This window comes from Hoplias malabaricus, chromosome X1, assembly GCF_029633855.1.
Source record: "Hoplias malabaricus isolate fHopMal1 chromosome X1, fHopMal1.hap1, whole genome shotgun sequence".
Lineage (NCBI taxonomy): Eukaryota > Metazoa > Chordata > Actinopteri > Characiformes > Erythrinidae > Hoplias > Hoplias malabaricus.
In genome coordinates this window covers 1262920-1286600 of record NC_089818.1, presented here as the reverse complement: position 1 = coordinate 1286600, position 23681 = coordinate 1262920, and the positions used below count along the sequence as shown (strand labels likewise).

General features: G+C 41.1%; 2 protein-coding genes across 2 annotated transcripts in view; one reads left to right on the top strand and one right to left on the bottom strand.

The window, feature by feature from the left end:
• LOC136675994 (ATP-dependent 6-phosphofructokinase, platelet type-like) overlaps nt 1-8259 on the top strand; it is a 17676-nt gene extending 9417 nt beyond the window's left edge. Inside the window, exons 12-22 of the mRNA XM_066652836.1 lie at nt 362-431; nt 2290-2436; nt 3094-3164; nt 3260-3347; nt 3889-4041; nt 4158-4322; nt 5403-5464; nt 5691-5802; nt 6253-6352; nt 6519-6624; nt 6819-8259. Of these exons, the coding sequence (XP_066508933.1) occupies nt 362-431; nt 2290-2436; nt 3094-3164; nt 3260-3347; nt 3889-4041; nt 4158-4322; nt 5403-5464; nt 5691-5802; nt 6253-6352; nt 6519-6624; nt 6819-6984 (1240 nt within the window). The 3' untranslated portion in view covers nt 6985-8259. The remainder of the gene's footprint in view (nt 1-361; nt 432-2289; nt 2437-3093; nt 3165-3259; nt 3348-3888; nt 4042-4157; nt 4323-5402; nt 5465-5690; nt 5803-6252; nt 6353-6518; nt 6625-6818) is intronic.
• Nucleotides 8260-8394: 135 nt separating this feature from the next.
• LOC136675992 (presequence protease, mitochondrial-like) lies at nt 8395-23665 on the bottom strand. Its single transcript, XM_066652835.1, has 27 exons — nt 23490-23665; nt 21692-21782; nt 21306-21412; nt 19809-19960; nt 19600-19714; nt 19370-19466; nt 18652-18812; nt 18219-18345; nt 17653-17741; nt 17247-17375; nt 16998-17111; nt 16386-16482; nt 16167-16301; nt 15829-15967; nt 15405-15521; nt 14562-14691; nt 13724-13844; nt 13514-13590; nt 12769-12934; nt 12341-12441; nt 11737-11857; nt 11603-11659; nt 11399-11511; nt 11127-11252; nt 10542-10687; nt 10027-10129; nt 8395-9877 (listed from the first exon to the last, which is right to left on the bottom strand). The coding sequence occupies exons 1-27, from the start codon at nt 23534-23536 to the stop codon at nt 9784-9786; spliced, it is 3072 nt and encodes a 1023-aa protein (XP_066508932.1). The 5' UTR covers nt 23537-23665; the 3' UTR covers nt 8395-9783.
• Between the last annotated feature and the right edge of the window lie 16 nt (nt 23666-23681).

Below are 23681 nucleotides of genomic sequence, written 5' to 3'. Positions count from 1 at the left end.
TTTTCTCCACCCAGAGTTCATCCATCCGCTTATAGCTGTGTCCATCCCTACATTCATCAAACATCTATCCATCGATCCCTCTTCCATGCATCAGTCCTTCAGTCCACCCTTCCTACTCCTCCATCTATCAACCCATATCCCTTTATCTGTTCATCCCTCAGTCCATCACACAACATCACAATAGTTCTAGAATTTGTTTGCTATTCTTATCTATTTATTTATAAACCTAGTTGTTAAAAAAAACAAAAAACCCATCCTGTATACAATGCAGGTCCAGTCTAATCGGATGTTTCATTTAAGGACAGCTTTAACGCCGGAAAGTGTCTGAAAAACTGATCTCTGTTTTGTAAAAAACCTCCAGGAGTTTTGAGAACAATCTGAACACCTACAAGCTGCTCTCATACCGTAAAACTGACAGCGAAGTGCCGAAGGTGAGTCTCACAAACACTAACACATACAAGTCTAAACAAATCCGATTATACGGTAGCTGAGTGATTATTATAAGCAATATTATTCTGATCGTGTTTTTGTGTAAATATATATTATATCTAAAAGAGTGTTTATGGATTTGTGCTAATATTATACAGAAACTGAAATGATCATATTGTATTTTCCAGGCACTAATTAATGCAGGTATATTTAGAGCCGAGCATGTGAGATAAAGGGTTAACACTGTCTTTTTTGTGACTGCTGAATGAACTGGTTTTTGATTATTTGTATTATTTTCACTCTCTTGGTGTTTGTGTGGATGAGGTGGAGAGGTTTTGGAGGATGATCCCGGCTGTGTATGTTAACAAAGCTTCATAGTGGGATAAAGTAGAAGAAACAATCAATAAAATAGAATAAAAATTAAAATAAAATAAAATAAAATAAAATAAAAGAGTAGAATAGAATAAAATAAAATACAATAAATGAAAATAAAAGAAAAGAATAGAATAGAATTGAAGAAAATAAAATACAGTAAAATAAAATAAAATAAAAGAATAGAATAGAATAGAATAGAATAAAATACATTAAAAGAAAAGAAAAGAAAATAAAAGAAAAGAAAAGAAAAGGATAGAATAAAATAGAATTGAATAAAATAAAACAAAATACAATAAATTAAACTAAAATAAAATAATATAAAATAAAACAGAATATAGAGGGCGGCACGGTGGTGCAGCAGGTAGTGTCGCAGTCACACAGCTCCAGGGGCCTGGAGGTTGTGGGTTTGATTCCCGCTCCGGGTGACTGTCTGTGAAGAGTGTGGTGTGTTCTCTCTGTGTCTGTGTGGGTTTCCTCCGGGTGACTGTCTGTGAGGAGTGTGGTGTGTTCTCCCTGTGTCTGCGTGGGTTTCCTCCGGGTGCTCTGGTTTCCTCCCACAGTCCAAAAACACACATTGCAGGTGGATTGGCGACTCAAAAGTGTCCGTGAGTGTGTGTGTGTCTGTGTTGCCATGTGAAGGACTGGCGCCCCCTCCAGGGTGTATTCCCGCCTTGCGCCCAATGATTCCAGGTAGGCTCTGGACCCACCGCAACCCTAAAATCGGATAAGCACTTACAGATAATGGATGGATGGATGAAAACAGAATATATTTTCTCTAATAGGATTTATTAACTAGGTCCCTGTTCCACAACCTGATTGGCTGAATGTCTAACACCACACTTTAACAGTGCTTTGATCCGCCTCTTGCGGCTGACTGATTTAGAAATCGTTTTAGTTTCAATAAAACATATTAACTGAAGTAGTAAATGTATTTAAATGTGTTTTATGACTTGGTATTTTGACTAGAATGTATATTTCTAGTGTTCAGTTCTTATGTGTTGCACCACTGTCATCTTGTGATTTATTTTAGAAACCAATTTTTGGTAAACATAAGTACAATTAGCTGATTTTTTTTTTTTGACATTTATTGGTACTTGGTGAAACTATATGTTTGGTTTAAAAAGATTATTCCATTATTTAGTTTACTCCAGCAACCATCATGGCTTTTTCATATCTGACTTTGCTTCATACAGTATCCCTACCGTCTCCATGCTGCATGTGTGTGTATGTAACATGACGGTAGATTATTGCAGCATGATGATTTTTTGTCTTTAACAAACAGGCTGCTTTTATTGGCTGCAGTTCTCCACTTTGCATTCTAATATATGCATTGTGAGTTATAACACCTGCATGAGCTGAGAGACAGAGCGAGATGAAGAATGGTGCAGTGATGCCTCAGAGACAGATGAGAGATGCTTCACAGCTCTCTAATTAATTCACTTCTAATCTGTGTGAGTGTGTATTAATTCCCTTTTCGTCCTGCAGAGTGGGTTTAACGTGGCTGTGTTGAATGTGGGTGCTCCGGCGGCCGGGATGAATGGGGCCGTCCGCTCAGCGGTCAGGGTGGGCATCACAGAGGGACACACCATGTTTGCTGTTCACGACGGTTTTGAGGGCTTCAGCAAGGGACAGGTAACACAGCACACAAGTGCACTCCAGTAGAGATAACACTGCACACCTACAAGTAACAAACATGTACATCCTAATATTGCACACCTGTAGGCTCCAGTACAGGTAACACTACACATTTTCTACAGGTAACACACCTGTACAATTCAGTACAGGCAACAAAACACCTGTACAATTCAGTACAGGTAACACAACACACAGGTGCACTCCAATATAGACAACACTGCACACCTTCTACAAGTAACAAACATGTACATCCTAATATGGCACACCTGTAGACTCCATTACAAGCAACACTACACATTTTCTACAGGTAGCACACTTGTACCCCCTTATATTGCACACCTGTAGAGTCCAGTACAGGCAACACTACACATTCTCTACAGGTAATACACCTGTACACCCTAATGCTGTACACCTGTATGCTCCAGTACAGGTAAAACAGCACCTGTACAATTCAGTACAGGTAACACTACACATTTTCTACAGGTAACAAACATGTACATTCTAATATCGTTAATGTGTAGACTCTAGTACAGCTACCAGTGCACACCTTCTACAGATAAAACACCTGTGGAGGATAATTTTGCTATATAACTTAATATTTTCTCTGATATAAAAATAACAAAATATTTATTTATTTGATCTGTCTTTCCTCAGATAAAAGAGATTAAATGGGGTGATGTTGGAGGCTGGACCGGTCAGGGGGGGTCACTACTCGGAACGAAAAGGTAAAATCTCTTTTAAACAAGAATTCTCTTAGTTTTAGATTAATAGCTTTGATTACTTGTTTTTTAACAGTTCTTTTATTACATTTTCTTTTCAGAACCCTGCCGGGCAAACACCTGGATAAAATCGCTGAACACATCCGAGTGAATAAGATCAATGCTCTGCTGGTCATCGGAGGATTTGAGGTGAAGAGATTACACGTTAGAAAACAGAGAATTGTTTTATAATAGGATTCTAGAGCACAAAGACTCGTAACTATAATGCAGCATTGTAATATTGTTATAAAATCTTAATATATTGGGCAGCAAGTGAAGACTTAATTCTTGATGTATTATTCATTCATTTTCCATAAGCGCTTATCCAGTTCAGGGCGGCAGTGGGTCCGGACCTTGTGCAGGTCACTGGGCACAAGGCAGGAACACACCCTGGAGGGGGCGCCAGTCCTTCACGGGACGACACACACTCACACATTCACTCACCCACTCACACCTACGGACACTTTTGGTCCGTGGGAGGAAACGGGAGCACCCGGAGGATTCCACTATTTATATTTTAGATACTAACATCCACCACTCAACATGTCTGACTCCTACAGGCCACGCCTCCTGCTTTCCCCTTGTTTCTGTTCTCTCATCTCCTGTTTATGACCCCAAGTGTGACCCCTTGCTCTCTGCTTTTTTATTACCTGTAATGCTGAACTCTTACCCATAAACCCTTGCTGTGTAGGCATACCTGGGTCTGTTGGAGCTGCTTGCGGCACGCTCTCGACTCACTGAGTTCTGCATTCCCATGGTGATGGTGCCGTCCACCGTCTCCAACAACATCCCTGGCTCAGACCTCAGCATCGGGGCAGACACTGCGCTCAATGCCATCACCAATGTAAGGTTAACTTTAAGCAATTTAAGCTTCCCAGCTCTCCATAGAAATCTCCATATTAACGTTTCTCTGTTTGTATATGTGTGTTTTTGTGTGTTTGCGTTGTTGTGTATACGCAGACCTGTGATCGTATAAAACAGTCGGCGAGTGGGACAAAGCGGCGTGTGTTTATTATAGAGACAATGGGCGGTTACTGTGGTTACCTGGCAACGGTCGGGGCGCTAGCTGCTGGAGCAGATGCTGCTTATATCTACGAAGAGCCTTTTAACATCAAAGAACTTCAGGTGAGCTCACCTGTGCAAACATCAATGACCTTCAATGACCTTCAGCTGCTATTAGCTGCACCCGTAGCTGACATATCATTTGTAATCTCTATACAAAGCATCAGATGAAATGCGATGCTTGGAGCAGCTGCACATGAGCTTAAGGTCTCCATACCCAATGACAAGTGAAGGCTAGAGCTTTGGATCAGTTTTCTCTAGAGGTTCACTGAGATCACTGAAGTTTATGCAGCAGAATGCCATTGAATCCTCACAATGTTCTTCCATTTCCATTATCTAGGGTAAAGCCTCCTCAGAAGAGAGAGAGAGAGAGAGAGAGAGAGAGAGAGAGAGAGAGAGAGAGAGAGAGAGAGAGAGAAAGAGAGAGAGAGAGATGTTGAATATTAAAGTTGAATATTTGTGAGAGAGAGTTAATATTTGAGAGAGAGAGAGATACTTACTGCAGTAAAGAGAAATTAACCCCTGATTAATTACCATTAACCCTCCCCCCCTCTCTTTCATCCAGTGATTGGACAGGTGACCATCACCTGGCCTTGAAACACAGTGTGTCTATATTAGGATGCTGGAGATGACCTAGATACACACACATACACACACACACACACTTATGTACATGTATACACATATATAATGGTGTTATTTTTCCAAGTAGTTAATCTGTAATTAGTGACATTATTGTTATGATGGGAGTGTTTTAAACTCTCACACACTCACTCAGACGCGCACACACACACACACACACACAAAACTATTACCTAGAGCAGATAAAATGATAATTTCACACAGTAGTAAATCAGACATTTACAAAAAGTATGTTCAGGACAGTGATGGTAATATAATATACCTCCTTCTGGGTTAAATAATAACATTGTCCCCTTGCCATACTCTTTATTTCTCCTTCTTCTGCTGCTCCAAACATAGAGTGGTATATTTAGCCCTGTGCGCTATATCAGGAGTTTACAGCAGAGAGAGAGAGAGAGAGAGAGAGAGAGAGAGAGAGAGAGAGAGAGAGAGGGAGGGAGAAAGGATGTGTGGGGTGTGGTGATGACGTTAAAGTGACTTTTTAATAACTGCTTTCTCCAGACCAATGTAGAGCATTTGACGGAGAAGATGAAGACCAGCATCCAGAGAGGTCTAGTACTCAGGTACTTTACAGACACACACACACATATCATCATCATCATCATCATCACCAGCAGCAGTAATCATGTACTCATGCTGTAGTGCCGAGTCACAGTTCACCATCATCTACTGTCTTATAGTTAATTATTTTTTTGGTTAAATTGAGATGAAATATTTATGGTTTTTTGGAAAGGGAAGAAGTAGGATTACTGAGTCAGAATATGTGTGTGTGTGTGTGTTTATTTACAGGAATGAGAACAGCAATGAGAACTTCACAACAGACTTTATCTACCAGCTGTACACGGAGGAGGGTAAAGGAGTGTTTGACTGCAGGAAGAATGTCTTGGGACATATGCAGCAGGTACACACACACAAACACATACACACACAAACACATGGGACCCTTTATGTTCCGTTCAGCTATATGTGAATACAGCTTCCTCACAGTACAGTCATTGCAGACACAGCCAGCTAAGATAATCATGTCCGACGTCTAGCTTGGGTTAGAGGTGTATCAAGAGCTTAGCCCTGGCTTGTGGAACAATGGAACCGTGTTCTCTGTGGTCATGGCGTTCCAACCCATATTCTGGGATGAGTTAAAGTGGAGTGGTGATCCATAAATAATCATGCATCTTCAGTACCTGGCCGTGCTAATGTTCCTGTGGCCACCATTAAATAGTCGAGAGTGTTATTGGAGTAAATAGGACCGCGTGTCTGATCGACATCCTTCTTTTCAGAAGAAGTGGTGGGTAAGGATGTGTCCACAAACTTTTGGCTGTATAATTATAGCATAGTTTTCAATGTGTTTCAGGGAGGAGCGCCGTCTCCATTCGACAGGAACTTTGGGACAAAGATCACAGCTAAAGCAATGCAATGGATCTCAAAAAAACTAAAAGAGTTTTATGTTGAAGGTATACACACACACACACACACACACACACACACACACACACAGAGAACCAGAGACAAATTTCAGAATAATGTTTTGGATGAACAGGTGTCTACAATATTTTGATCTGATAGTATGAGTAGGGTCCCTGTGTAATCGTGTGTGTGTGTGTGTGTGTGTGTGTGCAGGGCGTGTGTTTGCTAACACTGAAGACTCTGCATGTTTACTGGGAATGAGACGAAGAGCTCTGGTCTTTCAACCTGTAACACAACTCAAAGAAGAGACAGACTTTGTGTAAGACACGCCCATTTCGTTTGGTGGTAAAACGGATTAATTGTATGTTTCCATTGTATTTATATTGGCCATTTTATTAGAAACACTTACCATAAATGTGAATCAGTCATAATGGGATTCTGTAGGATGCTGTTGATAATTATTACTGTTTGTTTTATATGGTTGGTGTATATTGTTGTTTATTGTTTACGCAGACACAGGATTCCTAAGGAGCAGTGGTGGCTGAAGCTCCGCCCCCTGATGAAGATTCTTGCAAAGTACAAGACCAGCTACGACGTGTCGGACTCCGGCCAGCTGGAACATGTGACAGGACTGAGGAACGAAGAGAGAGAGAAGGAGAAAGAAGGAGAGGAAGAGTAAGAGAGAGAGGGAATGTGGGAGAGGAGGAGTGGATAATAGGCGAAAGAATAAGAACAGAGGAAAAGACAGGTGGAGACAGGGAGAGGAGTGAGAGTAAGAGACAGAAACTGTGGGGATAATTAATATCACGAACATTGAAATTCATTGCAATTCCACAGCTTTGTTTTGGTGCATAGGTTTAGTGTTTACCTTTGAATGCGTCTTGAAGACACCTTAAATCTGACCCTGTTGCCACAGAGGTCCTCTTCACTGATAGACATTAAGATCAGAGTCCTAACACCTTGCATAAATATCTTAGGTGAGTTCAAATTCATCTTAAAAGATCCCTGCAGGTGCAGCAATATGTGCTTCATTTCATCTGAGAAAAACAGTCGCGTGAAGATGTTTACAGTTGGTAAACACAATAGTTAAAGGAGAATTTCACCACATTTGCAAATTTCTGTGTTTCAGAGTTTTAGTTCGGTTCGACACGCTCAAACTGTTCTCTGTGGTTGTGCATGGAACCGAACGTCTGAAGAGTTTTAAAGGTTTCCAAAAACTGGCTCCCATAAAGTTGCAGTCTTAAAAAATAAAGGGGGCTACAAAGGGTTCTTTGAGCGATGCCATAGAAGAACCACTTTCGGTTCCATAAAGAACCGTGTTTGTTAAAGATGTGTGAGTGTAAAGAAACTTTTAAAGGTTTAAAGCAACTTCACTTGCTGCAGAGGTTCTTTTCCTATTTTAAAATGGTTCTTTATGAAACAAAAAGTGGTTATCCATATGGCATCGCTCAAACAACCCTTTGGGGTACCCTTATTTGTTCACACTGTGCTTCTAAATCATCTGCCTCAAGCCTGAGACATGTTCAGAGGTGATATAAAATACATTATTTTAAAGAATGCCCACACGCATGGTACTCTATGTGTGACAAGTTATTTTTGGAGACACGGTTATCGAGAGATATCTGCTTTGCCGCTTCAGACCAGAACACTCTTGAACACTTTGTCAAAGGCTCACCACTGAATCATGGTGAATTTTGAAAAATGGGTGTAATTTCCCTTTAGAGATTGTGTTATTTGCACAAGTCCCTGATGCTGTTTTCTGTAGCACTTTGATATTGTCGCTTTTAGTACCAAAGCTGGAGTTTAACTGTGAGTCAGTAGCTGTTGAGTGTGATGTCTGTTGTTGTGAGAAGATGTTTCTAACACGTTGCTGCTGTGATAATCGAGGCTGAACCTTTGAGTAAAACACTGTTGGAAAGTTTCTTCAAAAATGTACTGAGTTTAAAAATATATATATATATATATATATACACACACACACACACACTCTATTAACGGGGAAACCAGTGTTTTCACCATCAAAGAGTAGCAAATAATATTTATAAAAGTGTCTATTTATTATATTTGCATTTATTTTCTATAAAAGGTTAACTCACATGAGATGAAGAATCAAAATGCTTAGTTATACCTGAATAAACCCAGATATGTTCCACAGAACAGGGTCCCCCACATGGGGGCAGCCATGTTTGAAATTAGTCAAACGTCGAGGGGTCAGTGTACAAATGTATCAGCACTGCTGGGTCTGATCCACTTGTACCAGCGCAACACAGACAGAGCCCACGTCTGGGTGAAGCACTGAGAATGATCAATCCCCTAAATAACAACCCGCTCTGCTGTTGGTCCTGACCATTCAAAGACAGCGTGAAACGTGGCCAATAAATTATGCAGTAATTAGCAGAACTAAAAAGGTGCACTTCTATGGTCAGTGGAGCTGATGCAATGGACAATGACTGTAGAAACAAGCATGTGATCTTGAAGCTTTGGCTGATTTCCACTGTGGTGTATTTCCACTGCTTTATAGAAGCTGCTATAAATGTGTGGTGCAGCATTTATGTCCACTTATAGCGTTGGCCACAAATCAAACAAGTACATGGTGTGTAACAACTGCCATAATCATGCATTAAAGATGTAAAACAAAAATACTGTTTTAAACTTGTCATTTATTATCCAGCAGTTTCACTCAACTTCTACAAATCTCTCACAGCTCATGGAGTTTCCTTGCACTTGTCAGTACACGAAACATTGGCGAAAATCCTGGGCTCAGTTCTGAAAAACTTCTCACTCTACAACTCAAGTATCTGCTTCGCTCCAAGATGCCTTTGGGGAAACCCAGCCCAGATTTCTAACTTGCTGTTTTTCAGTTTTCTGAGATTCTGCTCTAAAATAGCAGTGTCAACACATCTGCCATCATTAATGTTTTGAGTGCTTATGGTGGTATTTCTCAACTCCGCCAAAGAAAGATGATGAAGTACGCGAAATAAATACAAAATTCATTTTCTACAACAATATTAATAACTGTGTCCTGGTGCTGAACACTTGTATTTTACTCCAGAGCTGAACTCGTGAAGGAATTGGCTGAAATATTTGTGCGCTTGGAGCAGGATAAATACATAAGATATTTTTGATCGATATTGTTATGATGACACACACAAACACGGAGAAATCTGATCTTAGATCTGTCCTCTTTTATAAATATCCACAACAGGGACATTAAATCTGTTAAGGTACCAACCCAGTGAAGATTAAATATTGTGCGTTTTAAGCTTGTGTGGAAACACAAAGGCAGTTTTGCTTTCACACATCAATGTGACCCTAATTCTGACAGAATTTAGTGTTAATGGATGAAATAAGGAATGCATTTTCCTACTGGGAACAGAAACCCAGGACTCGGAGTAAAAATGAGCCCATGAAGAAGAATGTAACAGATCTATTGATGACCCTGTGAATTAAATCCTGTATGTGATGAGAGCGGAAGTCTCTATTTGACGATCCATGACGGGTCTTTCTTGATGTTGTCATTTTTTGGACCCAGCACAGCCACTCCACACGTCCTCTGTCCAATACCGAGGTAACTGTGGACAGATAAGTGATTTAATTAAAGAAAGTGCTTTCTGATGCAGCGAATGACCAAAAAGGTTTAGACACTTCTTTTAGAAACATTTGGACATACGGTGTATGGCAGAGATTATATTCATTATTAGTAAATAACAGGCATCCTTACCGTTCGGCCACATCCGTGAGGTTTGTGTGTGTCACAGCGAAGAGTCTCTCTCTGTGAATCTGCTTCTGTTCATCTGTCAGTCCGTTTAAAAACAGATTCAAACCTGCAGCACAGTGGACGAGGTTGATACATGTTCACAATCCAAATTTAATAACACACAGTCTACACATACACTACGTGTAAATAAAAGCACATTCAGATCATTAAAACCTCTTCAATTGTCATAAATATTCATCTACAGAGCATTTAAATTCTATAAACACCTAGGCATCTTTAAGTATTCATTTACGATTGCGTTTTAAATGCAAGTACTTGCTCACTTAAGATGTTTCATGCGAATGGCCACAGACAAGCTCTTTAATTAGTTTATTATTTATTTGTGGTTATGAATATTGTCTGCACAGATTTTCCAGTTTCCATTATAAACACTGCAAAACCCAAGGGAAAAAAAAGACAGCCAAAGAAAAATACATTTTCTAAATGAGTAAAAACAAAAGGGGTATAACATGTCTGACCCTTGTCTGAGGGGGCGACAGGAGCGTCCACAGCAGAGAAGACGGACAGTTTGGCCTCGTCCACATCCTGCTGAGTGAATTTCCCTTCTCGAGCCCAGTCCACTCCACTCCGGAATGCAGACAAAGTCTGGGAACAGTTTGGATCTCTGAGGAATAAAAACACACACAAGAAAGAGCATGGAACAAAGTGTAGGGAGCCTCACTATACAGATCTATACACTTCATTTCAGAAGAAATATTGGAACAGAAGTTAACAGATGTTTGGAATAGGATTCCAGGAGGGCTCTACACCACATTAGACAACTGCTGTGAGGATTTGATGGCATTCATTCACTAAAACATCAGCGATGTAAGGCACTGATGCTGGATGATTAGTTCTTGATCACAAGCGAGACTCCAACTCGTCCTAAAAGGTCCTGGATGGAACTCCAACGCTCCAGAGAATAGAGTCACACTGTTCCACAGCCCTGTGCTGAGGGTGTTGTTTGGCTTTAGGCATGGCGTAACTGTGCAAGGAAGGAATGCATGCGAGAGAAAGAATAAACACCTCCTCAGATATAACCGCACATCTTTATTTAATGTTACCTGTATGAGTAAAAGGAAAAAAGGCCATTTCTTCCCATTTTTGCCCCTCCTCCATAAGCTCCACCTTTCTCTCGGATTTCTCCGTGAAGGAACTTAGCTGTCATCATCCTTCCTAAAATACACAGACTGAGAGAGAGAGAGAGAGAGAGAGAGAGAGAGAGAGAGAGAGAGAGAGAGAGAAAGAGAAAGGAAAATACAGAAGGCATTAATTTCCAATAAAGCAATGCACTCTGTGTGTGTGTGTGTGTGTGTGTGTGTGTGTGTATATATACCTGGCATAATCCTCGTGAGTAAAGGGGACGGTGCGAACACATTCACTAATGAAGTTGACAGGGTACGGAAGCTCGAAATATGTCTTCATCTGACACGGCTTAAAATGAGCCTCCTAATAAAGACAAAACACAGAAAAAACTTAGAGCCGAAATGTGGCAGAAATTTAAAAAAGGTGCACATTGAATACATATAAACGTTCTTACAGACACAAGTTTACGACTCGTAGATGATCTAGAAGGAGCTTGAGGATCCAGGGGTCTCTGAAAAGGAACACAGAAGCAATTAAAGCACACACACACACATATTTGATATTATTTGAACATGTTTTGTTGTTTACCTCAACAATAACAGGTCTGACAGGCTTTCTCTCTTTCTTGTGAGAGGAAATATTACGCATAAACCCCTCCAGCTCTACTGAAGCATCTGGCATTTTCTGAGGAGCAGCGTTTACTGCGCACCTGAAAAATTAACGACCTGCATTAGCACACGAGCTCACTTTCTGTTCTCTTAAGAGTAGAGAAATACAAGCATGTAGTGCAGCTGCTAAAGAACTGAAGTAAAAGGTACAGCAGTAGTCTTCATACATTTACATTTCCTACATTACATCTAGGAGTTTGTACAGAGCTTTTAAACTGGGAAATGAAAGGGTGTGTTCATATTGTAGCTGATGGGTCTTTTTGAAAAGGCTGCAGGGTTGGACCATATGACCAACATTTTTTTAATGCTTCGATACCTGAGGTTAAAGGTGTGTAAGGCAAGCTTTGGGCAAAGTTTGATTACAAGGTGACAAGCAAGGTTTTTTTTTAAAGTTATCTTGCTTGTTTTGAGATTCTAGTGGGTTACGATATGAGGCAAACTGTCAATATAAAGTAGTCCATGGATTTTAAAGACACTGAGGTATTGGAATGAAATAGATATAATGCATTTAACTGCACTGGTACCTCATATTTTCTGGGTTGAAGAGATGCCTCTTCATTCTCGGCAGCTTCCTTAAAACTGCTGTCAGATCAGTCATCTCAGCCATTCTCTTCATAAACTTCACCTGAGGACAGAATGTATGTGCAAACACAGATATAAACACAGGAAAATATTTTGAAGGATAAATTCCACTCTCTATTTAGGCCAGGATTTGAGGGGAAAAGTCGAAAAAGACAAAACATTTAAGGCTTTTATTTGTTTACAACATTGAAGGCATTTTCTATTCACTTCTGTGAAAGAGAAATTCAGCTTAGACTTAAACCCTTATATGGGCAGGACATCCACTAGAGAATAATAACTGGACCTCAGCGGTCTATAAGTGCCATGTGATGTTAAGATGGTACGAAGAGGCTGTCCGAAGTCATGTGATGGCCACGGTTGTCAGGCTGACCTGGTCCATTCCTGTGAAGGTCTCAAGCAGGTCAGATGCTGGAGTGAGAGATCGAGCTGCTCGTGCCATCGCGTACATGTGACCAGAATATGAAATTCCATTGGACAGTTCCTGAGCTGACATCATCACCAGCACCTTCAGCCTCTCTTCATCGTCAAAACGAGGACTGGTAAAAACAGACAATTATTTTTCAACAAATACAACTTTGTAGCTCTAGCTTTACTAATTGGAGTATATTTGTAGCTATGAATTCCATTGGTAGCATCCTGTTCTTTAATGCTCAGGACCCCCACAGAGCAGGTGTGATGTGGTGGTGGATCATTCTCAACACTAATGCAGCAGCAACAGATGGACTACAGTGTGTAATTGTAGAACAGAGTGCTTCTGTGTGGTCAGTGGAGCTGAGAGATTGGACAGTGAGTGCAGAAACAAAGTGATGTTATTGTTATCGCTAACTGGTGCATAACACAACATATTAACAGTATTTGTGCGTTTATAAGTATATCTGAGTCCTGTATAAGAATGTGCCGTGGATATACTTCTCAATAATTAATGTTTTTTTCCTCTCTTTCCACTGGGGAACTATTTTGTGTTTGCGTTTTATTTGCTATTAATTTGTAACTGTAAACTGTCCTTTAGTTGGGTAATGACACCATATAAATTAAACGCTACAGGATGTAAATTTATGGCCACACTCAGAACTATGAAGAATTACACTCAGTGTTAAAAACATGACTGTATTCACCTGTTGAATAATTCACTCCATAGATGGAGCATGTCCGGCAAGTTCCTCTCCAGACAGGAAGAGGTGAGGAGAATGCCCTGAATCACACAACAACAACAAGGTTGTAAACAAACCAAGGCGACATGTTGCCCTATTTATAATATTAAGAGGAGAATATTAATCAATAATTCATATTATTAAAAAATAAAAATTAAAAAGTCCAATATTTACCTGTTCATACAGGTCAAGGTCATCAGTGTCTGAAATGATCTGCGGAGCGACATACATTCCTCCAGTCTTCAGCTCCATCCTCTGAGCTTGCTGACGATAATCCATGTCCCCACAGCCCAATCTGGGATTAAATCATCTCACATTATTACCAGTTATTGTGAACTTCTCAAGTGGCTCTTCACACAGAATAATCAGGATAATTAACCCTATTTTATCCTTGGCTTAGATTTTTTTTAAAAAGGATTATGTTAAGCATAACTGTAGACTCCTTTCATTTCATTATCTGTAATCCTTATCCAGTTCAGGGTCACGGTGGGTCCAGAGTCTACCTGGAATCATTGGGCGCAAGGCAGGAACACACCCTGGAGGGGGCGCCAGTCCTTCACAGGGCAACACAGACACATACACACACACACTCACACCTACAGACACTGAGTCTCCAATCCACCTACCAACGTGTGTTTTTGGACTGTGGGAGGAACCTGGAGCACCCAGAGGAAACCCACACAGACACAGAGAGAACACACCACACTCCTCACAGACAGTCACCCGGAGGAAACCCACGCAGACACAGAGAGAACACACCACACTCCTCACAGACAGTCACCCGGAGGAAACCCACGCAGACACAGAGAGAACACACCACACTCCTCACAGACAGTCACCCAGAGGAAACCCACGCAGACACAGAGAGAACACACCACACTCCTCACAGACAGTCACCCGGAGGAAACCCACGCGGACACGGGGAGAACACACCACAATCCTCACAGACAGGTTTCCATCTGGATATTTATTCCAAAGAGTAAATCCACATAGTTAATTAACTGAGCCTCACTTGGTGATGACGTTGCAGAAGAGAGGGACATAGATCTTCAAGTCCTCTGGGAGTGTGTTGAGGTTACACAGAGCTCTAAAATACACCATTCCATTAGTGGGTTGCTCACAATACAGGACCGGTACTCCTCCTAGACAGAGAGAGACAGAGAGAGCAACAAGTCATTTTTACCAGTTAAAAGTAGCAAACGATATTCATGAAAGTGATTATTCATTTTTTCTGCAGATTAACAAACTGCAACCCACATAAGATCAAATTGCTTTGCAGTCCCTGAATGAACCAGGTCATACTCCATAGAGTGGGTCATGTTTAAAATAAGTTAGAGTAAATAATAAGAGTTAATACAGATTTTCTGTAACATTCAGCCTACAACATGTCGGCATAAAAGATGTTTTCCAAGAGTCATTGGAGATGACTGGTTCAATAAGGCAGTGTACTGCTGTTTCTCAGTGCAAAGTATGTCAGGTTGGGAGTGCCGTACTTTGTAGCACCGCTTGGAATTTCTAATTGCGAGGGCAAACTCCTGACAACGGGAGGACCCTGTACGGTTATTCTGCAGTGGGGAAGCTTGAGTACTTAATGATTCAACGTTTCAGTGGTGGAAAACAAGCCATCGCTGAGGTTGGGGCAAAATGCATTCTGGGATATCTGATTCTCTCAAGACTGCAGAAGTCACGCCTCAACGCATCCATAACACACGCTGAGCAAGAACACATCTGGGTATTTGGACTGTACTTGGCATGAATAAAGTATTTTAAATGGAACAGTATTTGGGCTGCGACTGAATGTTTCCCAAGTCCACAAGAAAACAGCTTGTGTGCGCAGTCCTGGGGTGTTGTTTACCTGCAGTCCCCACCTCTACAGGTGTGTGTGGTATAGTGGGTGCGATGTCAGACACCTTCAGGGCAGGTAAGCAGGAATCATCCTGAGTTTTGCTCTGTTCAGAGAGGAGCTGCAAGCCTGAAATATAAAAACATAAAACAAAAGTTACAACAAATATAACACCGCTGGATTTATTTCAACTGTTACTACATGTATCATTATATGCAACTAGACAGTTATAAGAGACAGTTGTTAAGAACTGAGGCAGCAGTAATGTGGTTTCGTAATGTAATGTAATGTGCAATTATTTGTCATTGTACAGCGAAATGTGTCTTCCGCATTTAAACCACCTGTGGCAGTGAACTTGTTTGTTTACATGTATTTGCATATCTATGTGGTATGTTTATGTGTTGTTTTCAATTATTTGTGGCATTGCAGTTCATGCCTTTCTGGTAAATATCTTGGCAATCGGTTGCAGTGAGGGCCTGTGTTTTCTGCTGAAGTTTCTCCTGCTCTAAACTTCTCTGTTTCTCCACGTAAAGCTCGTCTGGACTCATGGACAGCGTAAGACGGTGAGTGTTCTCCTGACAAGCAAGCACAGATAAATTCACAACTGTTAGTTAACATAGAAGTACTGGGCAGTTAGTGTCGTCCTTCAACTGTGTTCTACTCCAATGATAGCTAACAGTAACAGTGAGAGAAAACTGCATTAGCCTTCACAGTTGTGTTTGGGAGAACTGCGCGAGACCTAGCTAATGTGTGGAATTGGCAATGATTGATTACCTTAAAGTAGCGCTGGACCTTGTCCTGAAGGAAGCGAGGGTTCTCCTGCAGGCACTGCCTGAACCTGGACACATTTTCACTGATTTTCAGCAACTCCACAGGGTCTCCATCATGATTCCAGCAGGATGCAATGTACTACAATGAAATAGAGTAAACATAAACTTTTCTATAAAATATACATCCTCCTGCCTTTAATCTCACTGTGTGTGTTGTACTCACAGAAGCAAGGGCCAGGCCAAAGCTTGTTGACTGATGTTTCATCTGGATCTCAATCTTATGCAGCAAAGCCTCAATTCTCTCCTCCTCAAATCCAGTCCTGCATGAATAACATTAAGATTAGGCAGGCACACACCGTGGAGGGGGCGCCAGTCCTTCACAGGGTGACACACACCCACACACACACATTCACACCTACGAACACTTTTGAGACTCCAATCCACCTACCAACGTGTGTTTTTGAACTGTGGGAGGAAACCGGAGCACCCAGAGGAAACCCACGCAGACACAGAGAGAACACACCACACTCCTCACAGACAGTCATCCGGAGGAAACCCACACAGACACAGGGAGAACACACCAGTCACCCGGAGGAAACCCATGCAGACACAGGGAGAACACACCACACTCCTCACAGACAGTCACCCGGAGGAAACCCATGCAGACACAGGGAGAACACACCACACTCCTCACAGACAGTCACCCGGAGCGGGACTTGAACGTACAGCCTCCATTAACCTGCAGCTATGACAGAGACACTACCTGCTGCACCCCCGTGCCTCCCTGTATACAAGCAAGTTATGGTAAAAATAAGTTTATGTGAAATACACTTACGTGATAATGTCATCAATAGTTTGGCTGATGATGCTTTTCACCCTCTCAGTGTCCTCCTCCGACATTCCCTGCAATCCAACACTGAAGGAGGCCTGCCTCGTGCTGCCATCATACCTGTGTAATAAAACCTTTATTAAACATTTATAAAAACGGAGAAATCCCAACTGTAATCATTTTTGTGTCCAGAAAAGATGAAACATTAAATATTAACGTATAATTATGTAAGTCCAATAACGAGTAGATCTGTACCCCACCACAGAAGAAAAATCCGTTCCTATCTTGGGTTCAATCAGTGCTTTGTAGAAGGGAGAGTTTGGGCCTGATATCATCAGAGAAGAGAGCAGATTCAGAGTAAAGGCCTCAAAAGTGTCTGTGATGCTGCAAACAAACACAAAAAAAAAAACAATGAGGGAAAAGCATGTGTCTTCCTTTAATTGTTCCCCTTAATTTTGTTTAATGTAAATTCGATTTTAATATATACACACATTCATGCTGCTTATAACTACTGATAATTAGCAGTAGATTAATAACACAGGATTGACCATCATGGCACCTGTTCCATCTGCACTTCCCTGGTCTCTGCAGCTTTTAAGAATATGGGTCTATATGGTTTGTTTAGAGGTGTTTATGTGCATGTGTGTGTGCCTGTACTCACTCTCCAAGAAGATAGCTCACACACAGTGTGTTCTGTGTGATTGGGTCTGGAGCCAGGGCATCAGGACTGCAGGTCACATGTTCTTCTCTCTGATTAATTAGAAAACCATGAAAAACAAACCTTTAAATGTTGTAATTAACTTCCCTGAGAATTCTAAATTATTGCAGTGAGCACATGAGATACGTTTAGTCTGTGATGTATTGTCTGACTGGTTTGTTGCAGTGTATCTGAACTGGACCCGCAGAGTTTGGGTGTGTGTATGTGAAGGGTGAATGATACGTGTGTGTGTCTGAGCTGGAACAGCAGTGTTTTGATGAGTGTGTGGTATTTATGTGGTGTGTTTAGTGTGCTTTTCTCAGTGTTCCTGATCTGGATTATCAGTGTTTGTGGGTGTTTTGTGTGCAGGTGGTATGTGTGTAGTGTGTTTCTGACCTCTCTACAACGTCTGAATATGTGTTTGTGTTGTTTGTTACATGTGCCTGACTGGTTTTGCTCAGGGACTCTGAGCTGAGACAGCAGAGCTTGTTTGTGTGTGTGTGTGTGTGTGTGTGTGGTATGCATCTGACCGGTTTGTCCCATAATTTCTGAGCAGGTACAGCAGTGTTTGGGTCAGTTCTCTGAAACTTGCTCAGAGCCTCATCCTGGATCTGTTTCAGGTGCTGCTCCAGAGGCAGGTCGCCGTACGTAAAAAACCTAAAAAATCAAGAGAAAATTCATAAATTTTCAAGTTTAGTAATTTTGTTGTTATATAAAGGTGTGTGTATGTTCCTGAGGTCTTCCACACTGAAGGTGTGTTGCCTCTCAGTAATGACATAGAGGCATGCTTCACAGAGGACAAAAAACTTAGGATTCATAAACGTTTGGCTGATTTTGTTAAGGGAAATAACACACACATCCTCCAAATGATTCAGAGATATCATCCAAGCCAAGTGTGTTTGTGTATGTCTGTGTGTATCTTAGACTGACAGTGTGTGCGTGTGTGTGTGTGTATATATATACCTGGCATTGCTGGGATGATAGTGTGTAGAGTGAAACTGTCTGAGCTGGTCCCAGGTCAGGTCGGTGATGGCAAGTGGTTCACCTCCAGACACCACTGAGTATGTGTGATCAGGTAAGAGCTTATTCTGCAGGTGCTGAGCATACACTCGCTCATTATCTGACTAAACACAAACACACACATACACACACACACACCTTAAAGGCTCTGTATACGATTCATGAGAGTGACTGGTCTCACAACAAAACAGATACACTCTTCCCTTCAGTTTTACTTCAAAAGCTCAGCCACACCCACCCCAACAAAATAAATAATTGCTCCAGGCAAAGCCCCAAAAGTATTAACATCGCCGCTCTTAAAATTCTGGCTCTAGCACTGCTATACAGGGCTGCTAACATTACAGCTAGTGAGCTCCCACTCTACTGTATCTGTCTGCTAGCATTTTGAAGCTGGACTTCTTCTCTGTCAAATTTCAAGTCCATTCCACCTTAAGTAATGTAATTTGCTGCATCATTTAAGGTGGACCATTAGGTTTGAGCCAGCTATAGCTTGTTCATGGTTTAAATTGAACTTGCCTGTAAACCCCAATCCTGTTCACAACCAGGAATGCCCCATACATCATGAAGTGTATTGGCTTGAAATCATATACAGCATTCTGATATTAAAAGATAACTGCTGGTTGTATTATACAATGGAAGAAGAGAAGGAACATAAGCTCACAAAAGCTCCTTTCATCTCATTGAAGACCACCCCTTTAAACACCAGAGGAGACGAGGGGTCTGTAGGATTCGCGTGTTCTAGACGCCAACCTTCCTGCCTGCAAAACAGATACACACATGTGATGGCTGGTCCTGTATTCATACTGTCTGCAAACGTTTACAAAATCAAAGTGGGGACAAGACACAAATGGAAGTTGTTTCTGATCTACATTTGTGTGGGTTTGCGTTTACCAGAAGTCCAGCTCTCTGAGGCAAGGGAAGAATACAGCGTCCAGGTAAACGGAGAGAAGGTTCTGGAAATCTTTGGCATTCTGAGTGGAGAACGGGTACATCGTATAGTCACTAGCTGGAGAGAGAGGTCAAATTCAGTTAGCACAGGCACATCTTGCTGGCAGTAAACTTAGAAAACTCTGTTGTGTTAATTCCTCTGAGGTCTGTACCTGTGAAGGCATTCATGAAAGTGGAGAGGGAGCGGTTAAGCATCTTAAAGAAGGGATCTCTGCAGGGGAACCGCCGAGAGCCGCACAGAACTGTGTGCTCTAAGATGTGAGGAACTCCAGTGCTGTCCATTGGAGTGGTGCGGAACTGAACACTACACACACACACAAACACAAAGTAGAAAACTGACTTTCACTTCTAAAATCTGATGCAAAAAGTGGCTTTGCTGCCATTAAAACAATCATTTCTAAATCCTGTTGTTTCATTTATTAGGTGTACAAATATAATTTAAAGAATTATGTTTGCAACGTATAACTGTAATTCAGAATTCTAACATTCTCCTGCTCTTTTCTTAATTGAAGGTAACTGTTGGATAAAATTAAAAATGACGTACTTTTTATAATAAAAAAATAGTGAAGTATTAATACGCTACTTTCACAATTGCAAACATCACCATCTTAACATGGTCTAAACCAAACCTCACATATACTTTTGGATACAATATTATCCCCGAGAACAGAAAAAACTGATGCACATGCTTTTGCTGTGCTTTTTCTTGATGGAACTAATAACGAATTAAGTGTCCAAAACATTTTTTTTCACTTGTCATATTCAAACTTCTTCATTTTAGATGATTATGCAATTATTGCTATGCAACAGTTAACTTAAAATACCAAAGAGTTGGAGAATTATTAAATATTTTGTATTACAACTACAGGGGTTAGACAGTGAAACTGAAACAGCTGTCATTTTAGTGTGGGAGGTTTCATGGCTAAATTGGAGCAGCCTGGTGGACAATCCATGGTTCAAACATTGTGTCCTGAAGGCGGTGCCGTGTATCAGGACGACAACGCACCAATACACACAGCGAGACTGGTGAGAGACTGGTTTGATGAACATGAAAGTGAAGTTGAACATCTCCCATGGCCTGCACAGTCACCAGATCTAAATATTATTGAGCCACTTTGGGGTGTTTTGGAGGAGCGAGTCAGGAAACGTTTTCCTCCACCAGCATCACGTAGAGACCTGGCCACTATCCTGCAAGAAGAACGGCTTCAAATCCCTCTGACCACTGTGCAGGACTTGTGTATGTCATTCCCAAGACCAACTGACGCTGTATCGGCCGCAAAAGGAGGCCCTACACCACACTAATACATTACTGTGGTCTAAAACCAGGTGTTTCACTTTCATTGTCTAACCCCTGTACATACTACACAAAAAACATTTACAAAATTTTTTTACCCCTTATAGTTATTTGTAAAACACAGGATCTAAGTTAAAGAGTCTAGGATCTGTACTAATAAATGCTTCAAACTACAAGAATAAACGTCATATGAGCCGAGGTGGGAACACTGGTTCAAACAGAAGTCTGTGGGAATGAAAGCCCTGGAGTAGATTTGTACTTTTGCTGTCCCTGCATCAGTCAGGGTCAATCCTCCGATTAAACAAAACTATACGTGCTTTCCAGTCTGAATTCTGTTGGGAATGAGATCACACACCTGAAGAGGTTGTTGGAGTCATCTCTGGCTGCGTGCAGGTACTGAGCTCCTGTGGCATCATGATCCAGTTTAACTGCTGTCAGGAACAGATCTGGCACTGGAGTCACCTACACACACACACACAGTTCAAATACAAGCTGTCAGTTCAACAAGCAAGCTGTTCATTAACACACTGACACCTAAACACACACACACAGTATCAATATTGCTACTGTCATAGTTGAATTTCACTTGTATTTGTAATTTAAAAAAAAAATCTACTGAAACTGAAATGTGTGTGTGTATAAATAGCATAAATACATACATATATGTACAACACACACACACACACAAAGGCTTTACATATTTACATGAGATTGTGAAGTGTGTGTGTGATGATGATGTACCTCTCGTACTGTGAAGCCATAAATCTTCTGTCCAATCGCATACTGCAGAGCTCTCTCTGGGGCAGAGACACTTTTCTGCCTCTGCAAAACACTGCAACAAAACACTACTGTTTTTCCAAGAATTTGAACTTACTACACACCTCATTATGAGTAAATCCATTCTGACATTCAGTTCACAGTCCATAATCTCTTAAGTACCATGCCAAGAAAACTAGAAGGATAGAATCTCCCAGCATTGGCTGTGGAACAGTGGAGCTGTGTTCTCTGGAGTGGGGGAGCTCCATCCAGTATAATTGGGACAATCTGGTATCCAGAAATATTTGCCCAGTGTCAGTACCCGACCTCAGTAGTTTGTATGTGCCCGAGTATGTGCCAAATCTGTGCTATGAAATCCTCAAAAAATGTTCAAATATTTCATGAAAAAATTTCCCAGAAGAGAAGAGACTGTAGTAAAAAGGAGATACAGGTGAACATGCCAGAACCAGTTGGATCAAGACCAGCTTCCTCCCAACACCCATCGCTCTATTTTACTCAACAACTCAAAACTGACTCAAAATAATTGATTTATTTATTTATACAAAACAACAGGCTTCATACTCTTCACTGCATATATAATATACAAACATACATGGAATAGCCATAACTTGTTTCTACACTGTCTATTTTAATGGAACTATAGCTGCAGTTCTACAATTGCAGATTGTAGTCCATGTGTAGCTCTGCATATATTGTTTGTCCCATGTCATCATGTATCTCAATAGTCAGGACCCCTGCAGGACCACCCTAGCGGTAACACTGAGGAGTTTTAAAACTTCAGCAGCACAGCTGTGTCTGATCCACTTGTACCAGCACAACTTAAGCTAACCCAACACCACATCACTGCAGCACTAGTCAATGCTTGTGAAAGCACAGACTAGTTTGGGAAATATAATTTAAATTGTAATATAATATAATGTAAATATATAAAATATGTGAGGGACAAGTGAGTGGGGTGCTTTGGTGTGTTAGTGCCAGTGATGTATCACATAAATGTCACATGGAACTGGTGGCACTGAGCATGCATTAACAGTGCCAGTGGGGCTTGGTAGTCACTAGAGACGCCAGATTGGAGTTATGGTTAAGAGAGCTATAAAGTTAGCTTGGAGTAGGGTGGGTCAGGGACGCTAGATCTCACTGGTGAGCCTTCTGGAGGTGTCGTGGGCTTAATTCAGCAAAACAGTGACGAGAGGAGGTGCCTACCTGATGACACCCGTGAAAAGCTATTGATGCAGTGGCTGTGTTCGTTACACATGGACTGACCCCAAAGAGTAACCTTAGGTGTTAGGTGTAGCTGGCTGCTGATCGATCATAAACGTTCACAACAACCCTATTGATTTGGGTTAGTTTCAAATGGCCACAGGTAGATGACTACAGGACAACAGTTGTGGTTGCATGTAGGAAGAGAGAGGGGTGGGCCCTGTGTGAAGCTCTAATGCATTAACATAGGATATTTTACATCTTATCCATATATGTATATAAATATATAGACTCACACCACAGACTTTGGAGTTTCAGCTGTTTATTTTAAAGCAAACTGACCAAGACAATTGTACTGGTACACACTCTGAGCTGAGACAGCAGAGCTTTTTTGTGTGTGTGCTGATAAATGTAGGATGGTCTGTTAAATTCCAGTGAACACAGCACCCTCTATCAGGACTAAAAGAGCTTAAAAAGCTCATAGTTTTACTGCAGTCAAACTCTGACCACAGAGTACTGATAATGAGAGAGTGAATTTAGTAACAACAACAAAATCACTCACCTGAAATGTCTAAGTTTAGACAGGAGCGCTGTACCTTGCCGAAACATGGTGGAACACTTTATCTTCAGTAATATATTAAATATAAACAACCATATCTATAATATAATAATCAGGTTTTTAGTCTAAAACTTTATTCTCAAAGAAAACAACTCTCCTGTCCTTCCATGCTCATTCTCACACCGGTACATGCGC

Bases quoted from the DNA above. Each gene is read 5' to 3' on its own strand.
- LOC136675992 (XM_066652835.1), bottom strand. From the start codon at position 23,536: ATGTTTCGGCAAGGTACAGCGCTCCTGTCTAAACTTAGACATTTCAG. The intron at 18,346-18,651 runs GTATATATATAC...TTGATTTTTTAG, and splicing joins TATCATCCCAGCAATGCCAG to GTTTTTTACGTACGGCGACC. The intron at 16,302-16,385 runs GTGAGTACAACA...ATTTCATTGTAG, and splicing joins TTGGCCTGGCCCTTGCTTCT to TACATTGCATCCTGCTGGAA.